Source organism: Hemicordylus capensis, chromosome 16 (genome assembly GCF_027244095.1).
Source record: "Hemicordylus capensis ecotype Gifberg chromosome 16, rHemCap1.1.pri, whole genome shotgun sequence".
NCBI classification, from domain to species: Eukaryota; Metazoa; Chordata; class Lepidosauria; order Squamata; family Cordylidae; genus Hemicordylus; species Hemicordylus capensis.
Window position 1 is genome coordinate 16,364,839 of NC_069672.1, and position 24,454 is coordinate 16,389,292.

Sequence of the window (24,454 nt, forward strand, 5' to 3'; positions counted from 1 at the left end):
CGCAAGGCTCATTGGGCAGGGAGGGGGGAGAATGCCGCCAGCCTCTCACAGGAGCAGCCCCAACAGCACGCCTGCGTGGGACCGGATGCCAGCCCAACCAGTCCTGTCTCCTTGCAGCGGGACACCAACATTTCTAAGCGGCCTCTCATCTTGGGGTCAAGGCGGCTTTTGCAAACAGTCAAGTCCAGTCCAATCAGTAATTAATCAAAACAAGTTTAAACACAAAACCTAGATTGCAGCTAGAGGCAGAGACGCAACGCGCTATCGAGAGTGGCGGTGGCAGCAGCAGCTGAAGACCGGCCTCATAAATGCATAGCATGCACCCAAGCCCTGGAGGAAGCGTGACTCCTTCAACGGCCCTACAGAAGGCCTGGAGGCCAAAGCCTGCCAGTTTCTGCAGAGTGATGGAGGCCTCCCAGCTGATATTCAAAGACAGGCTGCCCCTGAACCTGGAGGCTCCATTTGCCACTCATCGCTAAAGGTCCTGGTGGAGCCATCGAAGAAGAGTTCTAAGGTTGTGCCTGGCCAGGACGGCCCCTCGAGGGAGGGCAGGGCAGCAACAACTCCCCCCTGCTGACTGACCCCCCCTCCCCACAACTGCTCTTCAGAGGTGGCCTCTCTCGGAATACGGAAGCTCGGTGCAGTCCTGAGGACCAGCGGCTGTTGCTGGGGCCTGTCTTGTGTTTCTTTTTCCCCTGGTGAGCCCTTCGGGGACAGGGCGCCGTCTTGTTTGTTTGTTTATTTCTGTGAACTTTGGTGGAAAAGCGGTCTATAAATGTTTGCGGTATTGTATCGTATCCCCAGCAGGGGCCTGGGGGGGGGGGCAGGAGACACGCACCATTCAGAGCAGGAACCTGCACCCGCCCCTGACGCGGCCCCACCGGAGAGGCGCCCCACACACGGCCGCAGGTCGCCCAGCAGAAGGGCACGCTTTGGGCCAGGCGCGGGCGAGCCGCGCGCAGCAGGGGAGAGCGCGGGGGACGCGAGGCGGAGCACAGGCGAAGCCGAGCCGGGCCGGGCCGGGCCGGGCGGGGGTCGCCGCAAAGCGAGGCCGGGCAAGCAGGGCAACGCAGCTTGCCGGCCAGCTGGCCCACCCGGGGGCTACCCCGCCGCATTCCGCTGCCCCCCGCCCGCCTTGCAGCTGGAGCGCCAGAGGGCGGCGGCCTCGCTTACCTTGCGGGCTTGCTTCAGTCCCGGGAGCAGCTGCAGCTGATGAGGGCAGGAGCAGCACACCTGAGCGCGCCCCCCCGCGCCCCGCGGGGCATTGTGGGCGTTTCCCGGGCCCCGCCCGGAGGCCTTTCCCTCACAGGAGGAGGCACGTGCAGGGGCTGCTGCTGGGCAGGCGGCGGGGGGGGGGGGGGGTCTCGGCCAGCGAGTCCTTCCTCAAGCCAAGCACGAGGGCCAGCGCTTGGGCGGACTCTCTAGAACAGGGCAGGGTGCTCAGCCTGGGGTCCCCAGACGCCTTTGGACTTCAACTCCCATAACCCGCCCCCCACCAAAGGCCACTGAGCCTGGGGAGTATGGGAGTTGAAGTCCAGTAACATCTGGGGACCCCAGGGTCCTCGAGAATCCCGGCTCGAGAAGGGATCAGGCCCATGTGCACGGAGGAGGAGAGGTCTAAAATGGTGAGCAGCCCTGGTGGTGGGTGAACGGAACCTCCACGGCTGGAGGAAGTCTACCTCTGTGCAACTGCCAAGGGCGCTCTCCTGCCTTCAGTCCCAACTTGTGGGTTTCCCTGGAGGGATCTCTGGCTACTACAGCCCCTGTTGGGACGCAGCGCTGGACTTCTTAGTAGTATCGACCAGCAGAGAGAGATTAATCTTCTGGCAGCTGTTTGCTGCGAGAAGTAGGTAAGAGCCTCTGTGCACAGGAGCAGTCTATCTCTCTTGGGAACCAACCGAAAGGTGCCTCTCCTTCCTGCTCTGCTTGTGGGTTTCCTGAAGGCATCGGATTGTCCACTATGCAGGGAAAGGATGCAGGATTAGATGGGCTCAGTATTCCCTCTAACAGAAAATCCCAGATGTTGTTGACTACAACTCCCAGCTTCCTCAGCCAAAGCCCACTGCAGCTGGGGCTTCTGGGAGCTGTAGTCAACTACATCTGGGACTCCCTCTTACAGGGAACACTGGATGGACCTTTGGAATAACCCTGCCGGCAGAGGGATAAATATGAGTCCAGACAGACTCGGGTGGCTGCTGGCCCTCTTTTCTTTAGCAATTCAAGACTGTGTTCCAGTTGCCAGACTCCTGAAGGAAGCAGCTCGTGTTGGAGAAGCTGCAACCCACAATTTCCTCCCAGGGGTCTGACGGGGGGCCAAGGGAGTCACTCCGGTTTGTGCAAGTTAATAAGGAAGTCTGTAACCTTATTTAAAAGTCACTTTTGCTGCTAACTGGAGGTGCCGCTCCCCCCTCGGATCCATCATTCCCCCTTTGTATGACTTTTTTATTACCAGTAATAACTCCCGTAAATTCCTCAACAGATGGAAATTTTATTTCTCTAATCAGTGGCATTTGACGTACCGGCGAGGGGAAGAAGAGGAGCAAAGGAGGGGAATGTTCTTGCGCAGGTTGGCACTGGAGGGGGGGAGGCGGTGATTGGCAAGGCCACCTGAAGGTCGTCTAATTAGGGAAGGCACCTTTAAAAGGATATTTCATCTTTGCCCCTCCGTCTCCTCCTCCGCCAAGCGACGTACAACATTACAAATTAGGCCCAGCCATTGTGAGCACCACCGAAGAGGATGCAGAGAGAGAGAGAGACTTTTCTCACTCATAATCCTGGATCGAGGTCGCCCGCTGGATTGACAGCAGACTCGGGACAGAGGAAAAGAAAATACTTCACTGCACAATGGCATATTCCGCGTCATGTCTGAAGCCATGTCAGTGGCAGAGCTACTTTGTACGCAGAAGGTCCCAGGTTTAGTCTGAGGTAGACAGCCTCTGAACGTGGAGGTTCTATTTCATAACCGGAGCTAATAACCATAGATAGACCAGCACATAAGAAGAGCCTGGCTGCTGGGGCAGACCAAGGCGAGTTCATCAAATCCAGCTTCCCACAGGGGTCAACCAGAGCGCCCCCCCCCCCCGGAAGCCTCCTCTGCCGTATCTTATTCCTCACATTACAGAAGAGCATCCAAGGTTGTTGTTGTGGCCCATTGCATCACAAGGTCTGCGTTTGAACTATAGCTGTCTGAAGGGGGGAAACCCACTTTTCATTTTAATTCTGTGCGTTCAACCCCCAAGTGCTTTCGCTTGTGCCAACTTCATTTCAGTAAATCGGCTTTCCGTTGCCTTTTGCATTTCAAATTGGCACAAGGGACAAAGCGCCAGTTTTAGGGCCCCCCCACCCCCCACAAATTTCCTCTCACTGTTGCCAGTTCAGTGGGGAGCCAGGAGTCTTATACACACACACACACACACACACACGGCGGGGGGAGAGAGAGGATGGGTTTAGATACAGCTGCAAAGTTTTGGTCATTGACTAAGAAAGATGAATGCTCTCCCAGGGTTCTCTCCCTCCCTCCCCACCATTTTCTCAAAGAGTCGTAGCACTCACTTATTCGTGACAAGATGGTGGCCAGGCACTTGTGGAGCCCAAATCCACTTTTTGTGCCTCCAGCAGAATGGCAGGAAAATCTGCAGAGGGGAGGGAGAAGTGAGAAGGAGCAAATTCTCTCTCTCTTCCTCTCCCTCTCTCTCTGCTGAGCTCTGCCATGCTTGGCTTGGCACACCTTAGTAACCGGATCCAGATAATAAAAGCAGAGCTTGCACGAGGCTGGAAAGTGATTAAGCGCAGGCCTTTCCCTCTTGTCAGACGGGGATTCTCGTAATCCGTCTTTATGGTGAAAGATGTGCTCGTCTTGTGGGTTAGTGCTCCAACAGACTGTCCATTGTGCTGTGAAATGAGGGGCTTTTATAAAAGGTCTTGTTTCTTGCGGTAAATAACTCAGCTCGGCGGCTGTTTACAAGCAAATCCCCTACCGCCCCTCCAAATTCCTAGCGGGTGGCACCCAAGGAAGATGAAGCCCTGTTCGCAAAGGAGAGGAGACTAAGCCCCTTCAGAGCAAAGCCCAGCTCTCCACATGCAGCCGCCTCCGAGTGGGGTTGCATTTCATGGATTCACCCGGGAGGCCAAGAAGCCCCCCAGCCCTGCATTAAACCGACAAGCTGGCAGAACCTGGCGGCCGCAGCCGTCCAAGACAAGCTTGGTTTTGAGCTGGGCTTGTTCCCAAACGCAGCACCATGGAGTTAAAGAGGGGAAAGCTTGCCTGGAGGCAAAAAACCTTGCCAGTGTCCTCATCGGAGCAGGAGACAAGTGGCCAGAAGGCTGGATTCTCTCTCTCTGAAGCGGAATATTAATTCTGTTCCATGTGTCAAGTCAAAACGTAGGAAGCTGCCATATACGGCGTCAGACCATTAGTCTATCTAGCTCATGATTGTCTACACAGACTGGCAGCAGCTCCTCCAAGGTTGCAGGCAGGTATCTCTCTCAGCCCTACCTTGGAGATGCTGCCAGGAAGGGAACTTGGGACCTAGATGCTCTTCCCAGAGCGGCAGCTCCATCCCCTGAGGGGAATATCTTGCAGGCCCCCTCTCCTGCTGTTGCTCCCCTGCAACTGGTATCCTCCTCCGTTCACTCCCTGCCCTCTCTTTAATAGGAAAAGCCACACACCCGAGTTCCCTCCTCCTTCCGAAGCTCTTTTCCTTCCATCCATGCCCTTTAGGAAGGGAAGAGGCAACCCCCCGTGGCGCCATTTTGCTGTCCTTCCTCTGGGGGTCTTCCACAGGGCGGGTGCTGGGTGGGCTGAGAACTGGCCCACAGCGCACCACCGGAAGCAGCCGGCTTCTCCCTGCCTCATGGCAGGGCTGGGCCCGGGGCTGAGGACGTCTCTCCAGGTCACCCGAAAGTCCCCGGGAAGATCTCATCAGAAGTGGGAGGGGTAACAGAAGGAATAGCACAGCTACCTTGAAGCCCAGTTGAGGACTCGTTTATCATTTTAATTAAGGCGTAATAAGAGAAAAGTTGACACTCCAGAGGAGAGAGAGAGCATCAATCTTGGAATTACCGGTGAGGAGGGGAAAGGGGAGGGACACAGCTTGACAAAAGGAGACAGATGGCAGATCTGCAGCCCAATCAGGCCTCCCCAAACAAGGACGCAGCATCAGACAGCCACGGAGTCTTCCAGCACTATTATTATTATTATTACTATTATTACTATTATTATTTATTAAACTTCGTCTCTGGGTGGTTAACATAAAACAATTAAAACACATATAAAAAGTTAAAACAATGCAACAATTTAAAATCAGCCATAAAAATTAAAAACAGACAGTTTTAAAAAGCTGGGAAAGCTTAGGTGTTTTTTTTTTATTGCCAGAGATGGGGAGGCTCGTCTCCCAGCAGGGAGCGCATTCCACAATCTCGGGGCAGCAACCAAGAAGGCCCGTCTCTGTGTAGCCACCAGACGAGCTGGCGGTAATTGGAGACGGACCTCCTCAGATGACCTATGCGTTGGGATGGCTATAAGGGACTTGCTCTTGAGATCTGAAAGGAAATTGCAGGTGGGCGGAATGGTTTGGAGCAAAGACCATTTTCAATAGACTTATCTAATAGATGGCTGGAAACAGGGATTCCCAGATGTGGTTGCCTACAACTCCCAGAATCCCCAGCTGCAATGGCTTTTGCTTGGGGGTTATGGGAGTTGTAGTCAACAACATCTGGGAATCCCTGTTAGACAGAACACTGGTGGGAAATTCCTTTAAAATGCATAGGCTTAACCATAAAAGCAATCTCCCCCAACTTGGAGAGCGACTCTTGCAACAGTGAGCATGAATTCTCCCCTTTGCCAAGCGGGATACACCTTGGTTTGCATTTGGATGGGTAACTACATGGGGGCCTAGCTCAGTGGCAGAGCATCCAATCTGCATGCAGAACTTAATCCTTGGCAGCATGTCCAGGTAGAACTGAGAAAGACCCCTACCTGAAACCTTGGAGCGCCGTTGCCAGTCAGTGTAGGCAATACTGAGCTAGATGGACCGGGGTCTGACTCAGTATACGGCAGCTTCCTATGTTCCTACATAACGTTCTAAACCAACTTGACAACAGTGAGGCTTTAGGTTGCTTCCGAGCCACCACACACACACACTCATATCAATAAGATGTCAGACTTAGCCTATGAAACGTGTCTCTCCAACTTGAACATCATTATGCTTCGCCTGTGTTCACCATACACTGGACAATTTATATAAAAACAAAGTTTTAAAAAACTGGGTTATTGACATCTCTGATTTAGAAATGCCCAGCTTAGTGGGCCACTGTGGAATCTCATTTCTGCTCCCTCTGAACGGACATTTCCTTCCCACCTCGGGGCAAGGGAGACCATTGTCTGGAACATCTGGCCAATGTGGTCCATTGCTCCCAACGTTGCCACCTCCTGAACACACTCCGCTCAATAATGCAATTTGATTGCAATTACCACTGTGGTTCATGTGCCTCAATCTGAAAATTAATAACCTTATCTCACCTTGCCGGATGCCTCATGTCTTGCAAAATCTTTTGCCTGAAGGGGGACAAGCAGCTTTATCAGGAAGGATGCAGGTCTCACAAGGAAGCGTTCCTTTGCAGGCGCAGGGAAGAGATTGTCTTTCAGAGTTTGTCTCCGAGCATCCAATTTGGCATTTCTGCAAACAGAACAGAAACTTGGAATCAAAGGGGAGCATTTAAGGCATCACAAAATCAACCCAACTTAAAGCGATAAATGTGGACCAAAGCATCAGCTAGATGGCTGGCTATTGTGGCTAGGGGTGATGGGAGTTGTAGTCCAATAACATCTGTGGACCCAAGTCCGAGAAACCTTGATCTAGATGATTGGAGATGGGTCCAGATGTTGGAGATGATTGGGGGTGGGTCCAGATGTAACCCCCCTTTTCACCTGGGACCAGCACAGTGATTTTCTTAACATACTTTTTAAGTTATGTTACATGTTTCTATCCTGTCTCAATCATCCTGGCAGCTAATGGGACTTCCATGTGCAAAAGCAGTCTGAGTATATCTCAATATATCTCTGAGCAGTATATCTACCAGGGGCCGGAGATAGACTGTGGAAGCAGCAACACATGGCCTTTCCCAGAGACGCATATTTCTGGCTCCATTTGGATGCAGGCGATTTGGACCCCAGACTGAGCTTAGCTTATGGGCAACTGAGGGCAGGGAAGGGAGGGTGGGAGAAGTACCCAGAGGGGCAACGTCGATGGGGAAATAAAGCAAGACGTGCCTTTAAAAGCTGAGTATTGACCATGCCAGTAGCTCATCCTATCAATCTCCTGGCACACTAAGTGCTGCAAGAGGATTGATTCACACCGGCCATTTGTGTAATTAAGCATGGCTCTCCTGAACATGCGTCCCCTCAGGCATGATCGGGGAGCCAGTCACAGGCCCGCGCAATCGCGCCTAGGTTTGCACAGCACCTCTGCCTCCACAGGGGTCTCTCGAGGAAACTTTCTCGGGGTCGGAGAAGCAAAGAAGGCCAGAAGCCATGAGACTGGAAGGGGAGGGTGGCTCTGCGAACGCCTCAGGGAGGACATTCGCCAATTTGTAAGGCATTTTTAAGAAACCCCATGTGGCTCCCTTTGCTGGCTGTGCACAATTTTAGCTCCAGAGAGCTCCAAGGATTACACGAAAGACGGATTAGCGACTCCTGGAGGAGCAGTCTTCTTCCTTCGAGGAAAGACAAGGCCGTGTGGAGTGTTGTAATTCATGAAAGAGAGGAGGGGAAGGAGATGCAGGGCTCAGTGGCAGAGGCTGTCTTCCCCCTGCAGAAGGGACCAAGATCAATCCCGGGCAACATCTCCAATTTAAAAGGCAGCAGAGGAAGAGGAAAGGTTTTCTCTGCCAGCGGAGGGACCACCAGTGGCCTGTCTCTGCAGAAGAGAGGTTGTCCGTTCCTTGGTGCCTGGCTGGGTCTGAGAATGAGCTCCGTCTCCATCTCTCTTGGTACAGCATGAGCAGGGTTAGCCACTCAGGGCTCTGGGGAAACCCGTCTCCCTTTCTGCTCAGGCTGCTGCAGAAAAGCAGGACCAAATCCAGCTACTTGTACCTCTCCGCTTTCTTTCCCTCTTCTAAGGCAGTGGTTCCCAGCATCTCCAGCCACAATAGATTGTAGCTGGGAATGATGGGAGTTGCAGTTCAGCAAGATCTGGAGGAACCCAGATTGGGAACCACTGCATTAAACAGGCAAAAAACAAGCTTCTAGCCCAGAAACGTAGCTCAACGTAGCCTCCCCCAGCTGTTTGGTTTTTTTTTACTACAACTCCCATCATCAGAGAGGAGAGCTGGTCTTGTGGTAGCAAGCATGACTTATCTCTTTAGCTAAGCAGGGTCCACCCTGGTTGCATATGAATGGGAGACTAGAAGCGTGAGCAGCAATGGAAGATATTCCCCTCAGCAGGGGATGGAGCCGCTCTGGAAAGAGCATCTAAATGTTCCCAGTTCCCTCCCTGGCAGCATCTCCAGATAGGGCTGAGAGAGACTCCTGCCTGCAACCTTGGAGAAGCCGCTGCCAGTCTGTGAAGACAATCCTGAGCTAGATAGACCCAGGGTCTTACTTGGTATATGGCAGCTTCCTATGTTCCTAAAGCCAGAGGCAGAGGGCTTGACTGCCTGTTAAGCCCCAGCTGAGGAGGAGGGTTTCTTCACCTACCTCGTTCAGAACCTGGAGACAGAATCTGGGGAGGGCAGTCTTGTCCTACCCAGCTGGGGCGTGGCAGACATTCAAGCTCTCCACGATCTCCATTATCGAACACATGACTGCACAACGGGAGGTTGCAACCGCTCCCAAAACAGGGTAGGACTTGTCTCCCACCCAGTTTATGGTCACGTGTCTCTGAAGTAGGCTAAAACGGTCTCTGAGCAGGAAGGTTCTTGCCGCCATGGCCGATTGCTGCCTTTCTCGTTCACTTACTGACGCACAACTCCGTTGGCTTTGTTTTTCTTTTTAAAAAAAACAAAACACTGCATAAAAGACATTGGTCTAACCGAGCAGGCCACGTTCTCCATTTTGTGTCTCGGGTGCAAAGAAATGAATTTGCCCCCATATGGACACAATCTCCCCAGCACTCCCCAGGAGATACAGCACAGATTGTTCATACGGTGTTTAACTTGTCAGGCAGGGGACGTGACGGGGGCCACCAAAGAGAGACAAAAAGCACTTTCCCGCGGACGTACAAGTCATTTCCAGAGCAGGTGCCGGTAAGTGGAGTTACGATCAGCTCTAAATACCAGCTGGATTACCTCCCCCCCCCTTCATGATGCTCACAAAAGCCCTCATTTCTGAAACACTAAAAGAAAGGAGCTATCAATCTTCTCCCAGACAGAATGGCTGTGTAGATCTCTGCGGTGATACCCAGATGCACACGGATGAAAAATGTAGGTGTTGTGCATTTGGTTTTTGTTTGGTTTTTTAAGAGCAGAATGGTCCCAAAAAACAGCTTGAGAAGCAGGATGCCATGTGGACGCCAGGCTTTCTAGCCCAATCCTGGCTGCCGTGATTTGGGGAAGGGGGTGTAGCTCAGCAATAATGCACCTGCCTCGTGAGCAGAAGGACGCAGGCTCCTTCTCCATTCGAGGATTCCAGCTAGGGAAGTTTTGGGGGATCCGAGGAGGCGTACTGGGGGAAATGGGTTCCGCATGAGGCTGAATCATAGGCTCCCTTGCAGCTGAGGGTGTTGAGAGTTGTGATCGTACAAGAACAGCCTCAGGCACGACACCCCTGTCACAGCTGCCTCTGATGTATGACAAGCCTCCACACTGGATCCCGGCGGGCAGAGGTATTGCCAGCTAGGGCCCATTCTTCTGCCCTGGAAGTGTTCCTCACTTGGGCAACATCGCTTGAGAAATCTCCCAGGGCTGATCATCATCACGGGTTTTACTGTGTTTACCCAAACACCATCAAATCAGTGTCGATTCTGAGTGACCCCATAGATAGATTCTCTGCAGAATGATCTGTCTTCCGCTTGGCCTTTAAGCTCTCTCAGTGGTGCATTCATTGCTGTCATCATCGAGTCCATCCACCTTGCTGCTGGCCGTCCTCTTCTCCTCTTTCCTTCAACTTTCCCCAGCATTATGGACTTCTCAAGGGAGCTGGGTCTTCGCGTCATGTGTCCAAGACCCAGCTCCCTTGAGAAGTCCATAATGCTGGTATGGTATGGTAGTTAATTTAAGATGGCCCCCTGATTAAACAATAGAGGTTAAATACAGGTTATACCAGTATTGATGCAAAAGGGGAAAGGACTTTGAATTTAAGGTGACCAGCCCAATTTCTAACACCAGAGAACCTGGGGGCAGGGGGGGAACCCTAAACTTGGATTTGAGTAGCTACAGTATCTACTGATTGGGTTTGGGGACCCCTTTTCTACTGTTGAGGATTCTTCTCTACAGCTGAAGGCTGTCTGGTGACACAGCCACGTTCTAGGACTTCTTGAGGAAAACATGAAGCTGAGAGGGGAAGAGCTACCGATTCCGAAGCATCGAACTTGGGGGGCCGGTTGGCAAGAGAAATTTCTCCAAGTCCCTCAGGCAGACGAGGAGAGAAAGCAAAAGGTTTACAAATTGGGAGCCCTGTTTTCTCAAGTGCTGGTGTCTAAAAATGCTGCGGCTTTGATCCCTCTGGAGCCTCCAGCTCCGGCATTAGCAGCGTCTTTGCCTCAAATATTCACTTGTTGCATTTGATGGAATAATTTCCCTCTAGGAGCCTTTTCCGCCAGCCGCGGCCGCCTCTCTCCCTGCCTCTCAGAAACTTAATAACCAGACATCTTAAAAGGAAAAAACGCATCTTAACCTTGTTGCAAAGGAATTGGATTCTCCTCCTAGATAGATTGCTTCTCTCTGTCCTCAGAAGCTCCGCTCGCCTGTACGTTGTTGGGTTTGACGTGCACAAAACGCTTCAGCTGTTGCTTGGATTTGTTTGATCAGGTTAATTTCCAGTTGCATCTCACCACTCAGCGTGGCGTGCCGGTGTTGAGGCTGCCTTGTCCAAATAAATTATCGGAAACTTTGCTTTCCTTTTTGCCTAAGTGTTTCAACCTGTGGACCTTTCTGCATGCATTGATTTCTATTCCAGTAAGTCATGCTACAGGATTTTATGTTGGAAGAGAGCGTCCTGGGCAACCAGCCGAAACCAGGTGCTTTTCCTTCCCCTACTGGGCCACCGGACACAGCTGCTCCTAGCCTGGCATTTGGTCTCCATACAGAGGAAAGGAGTTGTTCGAAGGTGCTCCCTTTTCCTCCCCAAGTTCATGTCCCCCTGCATCCCTCTCCTCCTGAAAGCCTGTTGAACTCGAATTTCTAAAATTAATCCCAGAATTAGTGCATGCTGCTTTACCAGCATGCAATGACACATGTGCACCATTGAAACCCCACACAACAACAGCCTTAGGCTGGAAGTAGAGGCTCTGAATGGGAGCTCTTGGACCAGCAGACGCAACCCCTGAGAGCCTCCACCCTTCTGGGGCCCCACCTCCAGAGGAGGCACCCAAGCTGGCCTCCCCCTCCTCCTGAGTAGCTCCACCAGGAAGACCCCACTCTTGGAGGGGGAATGCCTTTATCTCCAGGTAGTGTGGCTCCCCAAGGCTTCTGGCGGGCCACTGTGTGAAACAGGATGCTGGACTAGATGGGCCTGATCCAGCCGGGCTCTTCATATCTTCATGTCCGCCTGGGGCAGCATTGCCTCCACTCCCAGGGACACGAGGGTGATGGAGGGGATTCCTTGGAAGGAGCCCCATGGGGGGAAGATATCATAGAAAGCTGCCGTATACTGAGTCAGACCTTTGGTCCATCCAGCTCAGTATTGTCTACCCAGACTGGCAGCGGCTTCTCCAAGGTTGCAGGCATGAGGCTCTCTCTGCCCTGTCCTGGAGATGCTGCCAGGGAGGGAACTTGGGACCTAGATGCTCTTCATAGGAACATAGGCAGCTGCCATATACTGAGTCAGACCCTTGGTCCATCTAGCTCAGTATTGTCTTCACAGACTGGCAGCGGCTTCTCCAAGGTGGCTGGCAGGAATCACTCTCAGCCCTATCCTGGAGATGCTGCCAGGGAGGGAACCTGGAGCCTTCTGCATGCAAGCAGGCAGATGCTCTTCCCAGAACAGCCCCTTCCCCTAAGGGGAATATCTGACAGTGCTCACACACTGAGTCTCCCATTCATATGCAATCAGGGTGGAGCTTGCTTAGCAAAGGGGATAAGTCACAAGACCAGTTCCCCTCCTCTCTCATTCCACGTGCCTTCTTAGCTGGGCCTTGCTTCGTGATCACCCGGACAATTTCCGCGGCCTCAACAGAGCGGTGGGGAGCCGAGATTCACAGCAGTAGAGGTGGCAGAAACCGGATCCCCACTGCAGATACCATTGCAATGTTAATAACTCCCCGGCTGGTGATGCCTGGAACTTGGGAACATAGGAAGCTGCCATTTACCGAGTTATTAGAGGGCTCTGGTTTAGAGAAACCCCTCCCCATCTATAAAGGAGTCCATCCCTCCTGGTATGACACTCCAGTGCTGCCTCCGCCACATTTTCTGTCCTCTTCCTTGCCTGCTGGTGTTTGCAGCCCCCGCTGCTTTCATGCAAATACCCACCCAGCCCCCTGCCCCAAAACAGTCCCCTCAGAAGACTCTTTGGTGAGTATGAATTCCATGTAAGCACCCTGGACCGAGGGGTTCAAAGTGGCCGACACAAAGCTCCGCTCTTCCTAATGGGGCAGAGACCATCTTGTTGCCACCAAAAGGCCCTTTGAAGAGGTGGTTCCTCCGCAGAGCAGAACCGCCTTTTGTGTGCCCTTCTGAAGGGAAGGGGGACTTTCATCTCCAAAGCTTCTTGCTGGAAACCAAGGCTGCTCGGAGGAGGAGGAGGCGGAGAGATCCTCTCCTTTGGCTCATCCCCGAGATGTATGCAGATATATGTCGCGCAGCAGCTCATTTACCCGGAGATGAAAGGTGGGCCTTTGCTGATAAACGTTTGACTCTTCGATGCCCAGGAGGGGCTGGGAGAGGGAAGCGAAGGTGGAGGGAAAGTCAAACCTATTTGACTGGGAACGGGGACGAGGAAGAAAGAGGGCCGAGCTGAGAACAAAACACTCTGCCCGAAGCTTCCCGTGGAGAAAGAGACAGCTACAAAGCCACAGAGCCCAAACTGCAGATGGAAGGCAGGCTGGGAAGAGGAGCAGAGGCGAAGGAAGTTCTCCTAGAACACGGGCCAAAAAATAAAATCTGACGGTCTGGAGATAGGGAGAAGAGAGCCTTTCAGAGTGTGGCACGAAGGTCAAGATTGGTTGGAGGGAAGATAAGCTGCATGAAAGCCAGAGTGGTGTTAGGCGCTTTTCCCTTTTGCCGCCGAGATATTCCTGCTTACACAGCTCTTGTGTAATCATTGCGGCCACTGAAGGTCTGAAGCTGCCTCCCACTGACCGGCCGTCTACCCAGCTTTGGACATCTGCTCTCGCTTGAAGATCCGTCCTTGGGGATCTTGCACAAGTTGACATGGATGGGCCCTGCAGCCAAGAGAACACCCATTCCCCACTCAGAGATCTCTGGAGACTCGCTAGGGAGGGAGCTGAACCCTCAAGGGTGGCAACACTGAATCCTCACATAAGGAAGAGGCTAACAAGGCATCCCCCCCAAGGCAAAAATGGGGGCACTGATTGACCAGGCGCCTGCAAGACCCTGGGCTAGCCCTGGAGCAACGCATGCACACACACACAACACAAACACATGCAACACACACACATGCACACAACATACGCACACAACACAACACATGTGCACACACATGCAACACACACACACACACACGGTTCCTTGCAGGAGCGGCAATGCTCCCTCACATTCTCTCAGAGCACACAGTCACTCTGCACTTCACAGGAAGAAGGCCTTTAGATCTGGTCCCCCCGGCCCCGCCCCTGCAAAAAAGCAGTCAGTTGACGGTGTCAGCACTGGAAAGGCCACACAAATGCAGTGGTGTTTTTCCTGCCTGTTAACACCAAACACATCACAGTCTATTGTAAAGGATCTGAAGGGAAAAGAGCAATTTGGACGCAGCTGAAATGTCACTGCAGCCACTTGGGGTTTCCATTTAAACCTTAATTCCTTCCAGCAAAGCCCTCCTTTAGCTAACATCACAGCCGAGTGTTGAGCTGGGGGCAGCACCCAGCCAGCCCCCCCCCCCGCGCCCCCCTTGGGGTGTGTGGATGCTGAAAAGCGGGGCCTGTTATCTCCCTCTCGCTCCCTTAATCTCTCCTGCTCTTCCTAACCCCCCAATAATGAGGGATAAGCAAGGAGATTAAAGCCTGATGTGGAATCGAAGAAGATCCTCTGTAGATTTCGAGGGAGGGGAGCGCGAGGACCCAGCCAGTTGGGGCTACAATAATATATGTCTTTAGAAAGAAATTGATTTTCTCTCCCCATTCCGACTCAAGGCTTGTGCCTCTCAGCACTGTGACAAGGACCAGTGGTTAGTATCTCAGAAGCAGAGAGAAGAGGGAGGAAAAACACTTGCCAAGGACCCAGCGGACCTCGCCTCTCTCAGACGCTGGTTTCAATTTCAGGCTTGGACTAGGCTGGAAGGAGGAGGGGGCCGGGGCACCTTAGCCATCAGGAAAGGCCTCAGTCTGGGTGGTGGGGTGTGTGTGTGTGTGTGTGTGTGTGTGTGTGTGTGTGTGTGTGTGTGTGTGTTGCAGTTTAGGGGGAGAGGCCACAGGTATAGGTAGCCCCCACCAGGATGTTTTCCACACCTGCATCTCCTCCGGAATGGAGGGGAGCACTTCACACACAATTTGGGCTTTTCACTGAAGGTTAGAATGTAGCCCGGTTTTATATCCAGGGTAAAAAACAAAACAAAACAAAACACCAGCCACTGTTTGCATCGGTTTGGGGGGGGGCAGCTTCGAACTCACCTAGAAGCCTCACTCTCAATCCACGGCGAAGCCGGCTGTCTGGGAAAGCGCCAGCTCAGAGCCCCGTGGCTGATCCAGGCCAAAGGGCCCATTCACCCTGCCAAATTGCACCCTGCTAACTCGCCCCCCCCCCATAGGCAAGGAGGACAGGTGCCTGCCTCAATTGCTGGGAAGGTGGGAGGAGAACATTCGGAACACACACGCCACGTTCGCTGAGGTCTGAGTTCTGCCGGTTTGCTGCACAGCTGTCCAATTTGGAAACAAGTTCCAAACCAGTTTTTTTGTTTGTTTGTTTAATTAATGTTATCACCAAACATGCAAAACACTGAAAAGAACAAGCACAAAACATTTGCTTCAATAACACCACAAAGAGGCCTACAAGCATACATTAAGAATATCATTAAAGGCGAGCATCCTAATTCTTCCACTCCACCGTTTTTTGCATATCCATCCTCTATTGTCTCTATCTCTCTTTCACCTCTCTCTCCTCTTCCTCTGTTGCCCCTCCCCTCTGCTAAACCTCAAATTGTAAGCGCCTGGGGCCTGAGGCTTGAAATAATCACTTCTGCAGGTCTGCTCATAACGCTACTTGCTTGAATCTACCTCCAAGTTTCCTTTGGCCCGAGGCAGGCAACCCAATCTGACTCTGATGTGCCAGCAGCTGAATTAAGAGCCAACCTCTAGACAGGACTGTTTAATGGTTATTTCCCTCCTGGAAACAGTTCTCTAGAGATTAGGGATAGCAGCAGAAGCCGGCATTCTCAGACATGCCCAGACCCTTCTGGCCTGGCCCAGATTTCCCTAATTTATTTACTTATTTTATTTTATTTATTACATTTCTAGACCACCCAAAACTTGTGTTTCTTGCATCTAATGGCGCAGCGGGAAATGACTTGCCTAGCAAGCCAGCGGTTGCCGGTTCGAATCCCCGCTGGTACTATATTGGGCAGCAGCGATAGAGGAAGATGCTGAAAGGCATCCTCTCAGGAGGCCATGGTCAACCCCTCCTGTATTCTACCCAAGACAACCATAGGGATTTGTGGGCGCCAGGAGTCGACACCGACTCGACACCTAACACCACTGTCGCCCAGATCAGTGCCTTTTTAAAAGTAGCCAGTGACAGAGAGGCTCTTACTTCAGCAGGGAGCGCATGCCAAAGTCCAGGGGCAGCTACGGAGAAGGCCCATCCCTGAGTAGCTGCCAGACGAACCTCTCCTGCAGCCCTGCTCTAGCTGATCTCCATTTCCTGCTTTGTGTGGAACTGCTCCACACTCTCAAAAATAAATTCATGAATGGAAACAGAAATCCAGTGCAAGTTCTTGTGTTTCTGATGCACCTCGTTTCTGCAGGATGGAGTGGAGATTCTGTTGAGGAAGGAAGGAAGGAAGGATGGAAGGAAGGAAGGCAGGCAGGCAGGCAGGCAGGTCCACAGAAGATGCGTGATTCATAGACCAGCCCCCACCTTCTTATTCCGCCCGTTTAATAAGCAGGGAGCCCGGCACGTGTCCCAGGAGCAAGGTGCTAATTACGGGTGCCTCTCCACATGCTACGCACACAGTCCCTCACTCCCCAGCTGCAGAGTGAATCACACAAGCTGGTGACAACAGCGCTCATTGTGCTGAAACAGCCGGCGGGGGTGGCAGCACCTTCGGGTCCCTCCCACAGGCCCCTCGTGGCCACGGAGACATGGAGGTGGATTCAAGCAGGCTGCTCCACATCCAGGATTTGACAGCGTGCCGCATCCACAAACAGGGAACAAATTGCTGCCCCAGGGGAGACCTTGCGATCCGAAACTTCCAGAAACAGGGAGACAGCACAGAAAGAGTGGGAGAAAGGGGCGCTTTCCAGCTTAGCTGCTCAACAGCAGCAAAATGCTTCCGTCCAGGCAAATCGCATTTGAAACGTAAACAGCAGGGAGAGCAGTCTTGTGGAAACCAACAACCTGAAAAAACAGCAACCTTTTTACGCCGGATACAAGACGTCATAGCTCTATTTCGCAGCGAATAAATTCGAAGCAAGGCATCGGAAATGTGAACGGCACCCTGCTGTCCACGTAGGGACTGTGGTGTCACAACACATGTGCTTCGGAAGGAGAGCTGGTCTGGTGGTAGCCAGCATGACTTGTCCCCTTAGCTAAGCAGAGTCCGCCCTGGTTGCATATGAAAGGGAGACTAGAAGTTCCAAGTTCCCTCCCTGGCGGTATCTCCAAGAGAGGGCTGAGAGAGACTCCTGCCTGCAACCCATTGAGTTTCATGGCTGAATGGGGATCTGAACTCGGGTCATCTCCCACATCCTAGTCCAACACACTAACCACTACGCCGTGCTGGCTCCCACTACTGCCCTCAAAAAGAACACAGGAAGATATTGCTTATTCAAAGAGACTGAGGAGGGTGGAGAGTGTAAGAAGTGTGGTTCAAACGGAGAATACATCCAGAAGGAAGCCTGAACAGACTCAGGAGGGGGCCTCCACCAGCAGAAATCTGGGTTGCTGTCTGTTTTGCTCTCCCGACGAGGAATGAGGTATCAATGAGACCTCGGCACAGGAGCCTGCCAAGGAAGCTCACCTTCAAAGCCGGGAGGCTGATGGAATGCGAAGGGACTCCGACATCAGATGCATCCCAAAACCACCTCCCGGAGGGCAGCACATGGATGCTGCCGCCACCAGAGCACGCATTAGGCCTCGCTATGCTGCACCACCGGAGAAATCAGCACTCCCGAAGTCTCCTGGGCGATCGGCCTTGGCGGCAAACATTCATTGTGCATTGCTCAGCCTGGCAGGTCGCTCTTCTGCATCCAAGTGGGGCTTTCCGGCACAGGGGCCTACCCTGGAGGAGAAAGACGGCCAGGAGGGCCCACGGAAGCGGAGAAAGGTTTGGATAGAAGACATCGAGATGTATCGGGTGGCCAGTCAAGGGTTAATTTCAGGGCCGGGGGGTGGGAATCAGCTCTCCGTGGGGAGAAGGATGAAGGAAAGTCCCCAAGCATGAACAGAGTGGCTTTCTCCTTGCAAGGGACGAAGCATCCTCCTCCCCCGCCAACTGGGATTCCCAGCAAGAGCACGTTTTAGAGCCTGTGGTTCTCCTAAAGTGGAGCAAAGCTTGGTGTTCAGATACAGGAGCCTGGAAGGACAGCTTTCACACACACTCACGGGCATTCTCTTTAGCTGGTCTTGAGTAGCAAGCATGCCTTGTCCCCTTTGCTAAGCAGGGTCCGCCCTGGTTTGCATTTGGATGGGAGATGACATGCGAGTGCTGTAAGGCGTTCCCCTGAGGGGAGGGGGCCGTAGCTCAATGGAAGAACACCTGCCTGCTTGCATGCAGAAGGTTCCAGGTTCCCTCCCTGGCGGCATCTCCAAGAGAGGGCTGAGAGAGACTCCTGCCTGCAGCCTTGGAGAAGCCGCTGCCAGTCTGTAAAGACAATACTGAGCTATTTGGACCAAGGGTCCGACTCAGTATAAGGCAGCTTTCTATGTTCTTAACCTTTGGTCGAATAACTGGTTATGATGAGCAGTTAAACACTGCGGTTTGTCCCTCTCAATTAGGCCAACACCTTCCTCTCGAGAAGTCCAGGGCGCCATCCAGCGAGAGGACGCTCTGGTCTGCCCCCGTGTTACTCACGGACACATCCTGGGAGGATCTTTCCCCCTTTCTCTCTTTTAAACAACAGAAGGGCTTAAGCATCCCTAGACAGTCCATTAATTTCCAATACCGGATCTCCTCCGTATGCTAACGACCTTCTAAATGTGAGCTAATGAGGAGAAGCAACACCAGGCAATCTTTCCCCCAGCAGGCGGGGTGTTAAAATGGACAGGTGGGAGCAGGGAAGCAGCAGCCAGGATGCTTTGGAAAAGGTCAGCATTCTGGTGGTGATTATTTACAAGGGCCATACAGGTTCAAAGCGCTTTCCGGAGAAGGAATGGACAGGTCTCTTCCCACATTCAAAGCCCCCTTCAGCCGTGAAACTCACTGGGTGACTCTGGGCCTGTCACTTCTCTCTCAGCCTAACCTACCTCACAGGGGTGTTGTGAGGATCAACACAGCCATTCTGGCAATTCTTAGAGGAAGAACAGGATATCAGTGCAAAAAGAGAATGAGCTTGCAGAATTCACTGCCACCAGATCCAGACGCAGTGGTGGCCACGAGCTTAGAAAAAAGGAATCCTGCCTGCAATTTTATCAATGCAAAAATAAAATTAGCTTGCGGAATTCACTGCCACCGGATGCAGTGGTGGCAGTCTAACCAGGAGCTTAAACCATCTCGCATGGCCCTGGAATGAGAAGAGATGCAACAAGAACCACAATTAACCACGAGGCTAGCTAAGTGGAGATGGCGCCCTGGACCGACAGCCCACAATCCAGCTATCAAGGGGAATAACAGAGGAAAAGGGAGGCCGGTAGAGGCAGGGGTCAACCATGCCTCTGAGCACGAACAAGTGCTTCCCCACTCAGCTCACTCTTGCACATCTGAGCTTACAGGGTGGGCCAAAGCTTCTTGGTGTGCTCAGTGCCAGGATGGGAGACCCATGTTTGGGGACGGGCACGTAGCTCAGTGCTAGAGCATCTGCTTTGCCCACAGAAGGCCCCAATTACAATCCCTGGCAGCATCTCCAGGTAGGGAGTTGAAAACGCCTCCTGCCTGGAACCTTGGAGAGCCGCTGCCAGTCAGTGCAGACAATACTGAGCTTGCTGGACCAATGGTCTGACTCAGTATACAGCAGCTTCGTATGTTCCTTGGTAACAAGGTAAAGTTGTGCCGTCGAGTCGGTGTCGACTCCTGGCGCCCACAGAGCCCTGTGGTTGCCTTGGGAAGAATACAGGAGGGGTTTCCCATTGCCATCTCCCCCGCAGTATGAGATGATGATGCCTTCCAGCATCTTCCTATATTGCTGCTGCCCAATAGAGGTACCAGCGGAGATCCGAACTGGCAACCTCTGGCTTGCTAATCCAGTCATTTCCCTGCTGCGCCATTAGGTTCCTCGGCAGGCAGGTCCAAATGGAAACGGGAGAGCCCTGGAGGAACCACACAGACCCCAAACCTAGTATGCGCGCGCACACACACACACACACACACACACACACAGAGATAGAGCAGTCCTTCGCCGTTCTCCAAATGCACACACAGAGAGGAACAGATTTTGGAAATCCCCACGTGGACACTTTGGAGGGGATGAACTGGGGGCGATAAGGAAAGCCAGCCTTTCCAGGCCTGGCCATGCATAATTCATCTTTCGACCTTCAGCCAGAAGCAGCCACAGAGAAATAACGCCGGCGAGATTCTAAATCCTCCCCTCGCCTGGGATCTCCGCGCTGCCTTGGCCCCGGGCCAGTCCCAAGCAGGGAACGGTTTTTAAGCCACTACAGGAGGGCTTAAGGATAATTGCTCTTAGGGTGAACCAAGCTGGCGTTAGCTTAATTCCTTTTGAAGGAGGAACCAGGGAGCTCAGAGCTGCAGAGAGAGGAGGCCCACGCTCTCTGGCCCCGACCCCAGAGGCCGTGCATCCAGGAGGAGAGGCACTCTGCACATGCTTAGAGGAAATGCCCCCTCTGTACTTTGAATGCAAGAGGGAATTTCGGCTGGTGCCGCTTTTCTCACATCCTGAGATGACAAACTGGTAAAAAGCTGCACCTGCCCATAAGTCCCTCTCACCTACACAGCTGTTCGGGTCCCTGGAGACCCTGCCAGGTGAATTGGGGGGGGGGTCACATTGGCAGCAGAGATTTCAGCAGTACAATGCTTAGCCTTTAATGAGCCGGGCTGCTATCGATAACAGGAAACCCTGAGAGCACTCATGCAGAAGGTCCCCAATTCACTCCCTGGCAGCATCTCCAGGTAGGGCTGGGAAAGACCCCCGACTGAAACCTTGGAGAGCTGCTGCCAGTCAGAGTGGGCAATATTGAGCTAGATGGACCAAGGCTCAGACTCAGAGGCCAGCCCTGTCTTTGGCACTGAAGAGCACACATCATTTCCTTCCCCCTGCAATGTGTTTGCAGCTTCTCTTGAGAGAAGACCATCTCTCTCCCTCCCCACCACCAATGACTGGCTCAAGCAAAACAAGCCATGAAGACGACGACGCTACCGTGGGGTGGGCAGCAAAACAGGAAGGCTTAGGGGCCAGGAGAGCAAACCTTCCTGGTGGAAGGGAGGGCCTGCTGCCTGGACAAGGCGTGTGTGTGTGTGTGTGTGTGTGTGTGTGTAGATTAGGGACGGAGTCGGACAGACCATTAATGCGCACGGAGGCCTCCTGGCTGCTCTGCGGAGCGCGGCGAGGGATTTCTGAGCAGATGAGGTCTATCATTGACGGGGAGCATTTAAGAAATGGGCATCTCCACGGCAGCTTTAGGCCTGTTAGCTCAGCCCTGCCTTGCAAGGGATTAGGCATGTATACCAGGCGACCGTGGCAGCTGCTTGAGCAGCACACAGAAAGCCACCCTCTGCCCCTGCGGGAGCGGTGAGCCCTTGGCCCCAGACACTCGCCCATCATGACCCAGAGGGGAAGGGACAGATCCCGCTCTGGTCTCCGCCCTGGGCTCCCTCTGTCCTTTCCCTTTCCTAGGAACACCCCCCCCAAAAAAAAACCTGGGCAAGGCTATTTCTAGGCCCCCCCCCAGCAGCCTCTGCTTCCCTCGCAGACAGTGGCCCTGCTCCTCTATTGCTGGGGCATTTCCCCTCCAGAGCACCCCCCCCGCACGAGGAGGTCAACTGGGATGCCCCTTGCAGAGAGAGTTAATCCTCCTCCAAGGTCCCGTTAGAGCGAGATCTCCCCTCTCTCCTGATGAGAAAATGCTGGCAGTGCTGTCTAGAATTGCCACACCGTGATTCCAGGAGGTGAAACACAGCCGCAGCCTCCCGAATGTCTAGGCAGGCTTTTGCAAACGTCTGCTGCTACGGTGCACACAGAGAACCTCCCCAGCAGAGGCATTTGCTGTTCTCTCTGGGATTGATCTGGCCCAGCCAAATGCCCAAGGAGGCAGCTGCCGGCTGTACAAATCTCTCGCTTTGATTCTCTTCTTGGCCCACTGGTGGAGTGGGAATTGCACACACAGCAGCTCTCTTCTCCAGCTTCCGACTACTCCACAGATCTCCCCGTGGTTCTCAGCCAGGGCATCTTTTGAGGCGGCTCCCTTGGAGACCGCCTGAGAGCCCAAGAGGTTGCATGGCCAACATCAACCTGGCAGCATCAGCAGAATCCCGCCGTGAGCTTCACTCATTCTCATCTCCACTCCCTCTCTTTCATCGCCCCTCTCGGGGATAGGGTGTGTGTTGAATGTTCCTTTTAAAATGCTGAGTCTCTCCTCTACCCCATCCCACCACCTCTCTCTCTCTCTCTCTCTCTCTCTCTCTCTCTCTCTCTCTCTCTCAACATGAAGCAAAAGGCAAAATGGAAGCAAAGTTAGGGAAGACCAAACACCAGCCTGTTCACCTCGCAAACGCCATTGCTCTCTGAGCACTTGCAAAAACCACCCGGATGCCTGACAGACATGCTTTCAAATCCCAGCTAAGCCATCCCCTTCCCTGAAAGGTTTCATGCCCCTTCAAGAGCTAAGCAGCAGCAGCAGCAGCTAGAAAGTGCAGTGCAATCCCTGCTCAGACCCCAAAGAAAAAAAAATATTTGTGGAGGAGAAGGGAAAAGAGATGCTTAAAATCCATGTGAAACCCAGAATTCCGGTGGACATGGCAATTCTATTAAAAATGCCCTTTGGGAATTCCCACCACAAAACTACAGAAGCCACCTGCTGCATTTGCCCAGACATTGGATGCCTGCCTGGTTTGGTAGTTTTTCTTCATTTTTGTTCCTCAGTGGGTAGGGATCAGGGAAGGCAAATCCGGATTGGCTCAGAAGCAAATGGAATCATTTTCTGTCCTTTTAAATAACTCAGCATATTTCTGAGCGGCTCAGGTGTGGGCTCATTATTCACCGGCGATAATTTTTCCAAACCGAATGTAGAGAGAGTGAGAATCAGGGAGAGGGGAAATGGAGGATTCTGCAAGCAAACCTGAGTTAGAAACCTACCCGCTGTGCTACAGTTGTGGTGCAAAAACAAAACAAAACGGTGGAGCAAAATTTTGGCCTGGTCTGCAGGAAGGAGTGGAGAGCCTGCTCAATCTCGCTGCAACAATGGATATATGCTTGTTAGCAGGTCTGACTGATGACCGAAGCCCTCGCCTGACACCAATTTATCTCCTGCTATTAGTTTTTCTATCAACTGGAGCCATCCTAGATGGTTCTATAAAGCCCTGCCTGTCTCCCCAAGGACTCGAAGCTCTCACCTCGCCCCGGCTGTTCAAGAAGGGCCTGTAAAGACTCCGGCACGGAGCCTGACCTCAATTTGAGAGAGAGCAGTTCTTCAACTAGGGGGGACGGCACTGCTCTTTCCCAGGTTTTACTTCTTTGAGCTGCGGGCGGGATGGTGGGGCAGGAACGTGCAGCCTTCTCTGCTCGTGGGCCGCTGTGGCCTGGATTGCTGGAAGCTGTTGGCAGCAGAGGACACCGAGGAGGGGATGAGGATTCCGCACGTCAAGTTTCCCGATGCTTCAGTACTGCCAACTGCACTCTCCCGATAAACACACACACACAAACACACCCACAGCTGTCCCTTCCCACCCTGAGCCGGAGAGGTATCACGCGCTCCAAATTCCAATTGGTATCATTCAAAAATACAGAGGTTTCCAGGTTCCACAACACTCCCTAACCAATATCTCCTCTTGACTAAGCATCAAGCGGCCACGCCAGCCTACTGACCAATTCACACAAGACAGGGGTGATTGCCCAGTAGCTGTGTCCATGCCATCATCTGATGCAGGGAGTGAAATTTCCCCCCATCGTTTAACGTCACCCTGTGTAAAGAAGCACTTCTGTTTGTCTCTCCTGAATCTCCCAGCAGTTAGCCCTCCAAATCTTGGATTCTAGGTTTCTTTTATTCTTGCATCATGGGGAGGGTCTGTGAACAGCACATCAGCTGCTGAGAAGCATCTGTGCCTTTCCTGCCATGCTTGTGGGGGCTTCCCAGAGGTGTCTCATTGACCAGTATGGAACCTGGTCTTGTCCACAGGGTTCTCCTTTGACTCAATAGTCTTTAATTCCCCCTCCCGGTTTTGAGATTCTAGGGCTGTGTTCTCATTATCAAGAGCACCTGCCTGCTTGCATGTAGAAGGTTCCAAGTTCCCTCCCTGGCAGCATCTCCAAGAGAGGGCTGAGCCTGGAGCCTTGGAGAAGCTGCTGCCAGTCTGGGTAGACAATACTGAGCTAGATGGACCAAGGGTCTGACTCAGTATATGGCAGCTGCCTGTGTTCCTAGGGTAGGACTTCACCTACCTTAACTCGGGATCTATGTGCAACCAGAGTGGCCATGATGAGAAAACTACAAGCAAGGGAGGAGAAACGGTCGTCTGCAAGCTGGGGACGGAGGCGGGAGGCATGGAGGATGCTTTCCCTCCACCCTGGCTCTGGAATTACGCACAAGTTCTGGGTTCGCAGCTGCCTCTCGCAGCTGCCAGCCCACAAGTGTTGTCCTTACGTTC

General features: G+C 52.9%; 2 protein-coding genes across 4 annotated transcripts in view; both read right to left on the reverse strand.

Moving 5' to 3' along the window:
• The window catches only part of IGSF21 (immunoglobin superfamily member 21), a 228,248-nt gene extending 221,592 nt beyond the window's left edge, over positions 1-6,656 (reverse strand). Inside the window, exon 1 of one of the 3 annotated variants that reach the window (XM_053280564.1) lies at positions 6,521-6,656. In XM_053280564.1, the coding sequence (XP_053136539.1) occupies positions 6,521-6,537 (17 nt within the window). In that variant the 5' untranslated portion in view covers positions 6,538-6,656. Of the gene's footprint in view, positions 1-1,173; positions 1,268-6,520 lie in introns of those variants that run through there. The other 2 variants (XM_053280567.1, XM_053280568.1) reach the window with 2 other exon arrangements.
• Positions 6,542-24,454, reverse strand: part of ARHGEF10L (Rho guanine nucleotide exchange factor 10 like) — a 117,939-nt gene continuing 100,026 nt past the window's right edge. Inside the window, exon 33 of the mRNA XM_053280544.1 lies at positions 6,542-6,677. The gene's annotated coding sequence lies outside the window, so the exon portion shown is untranslated. The remainder of the gene's footprint in view (positions 6,678-24,454) is intronic.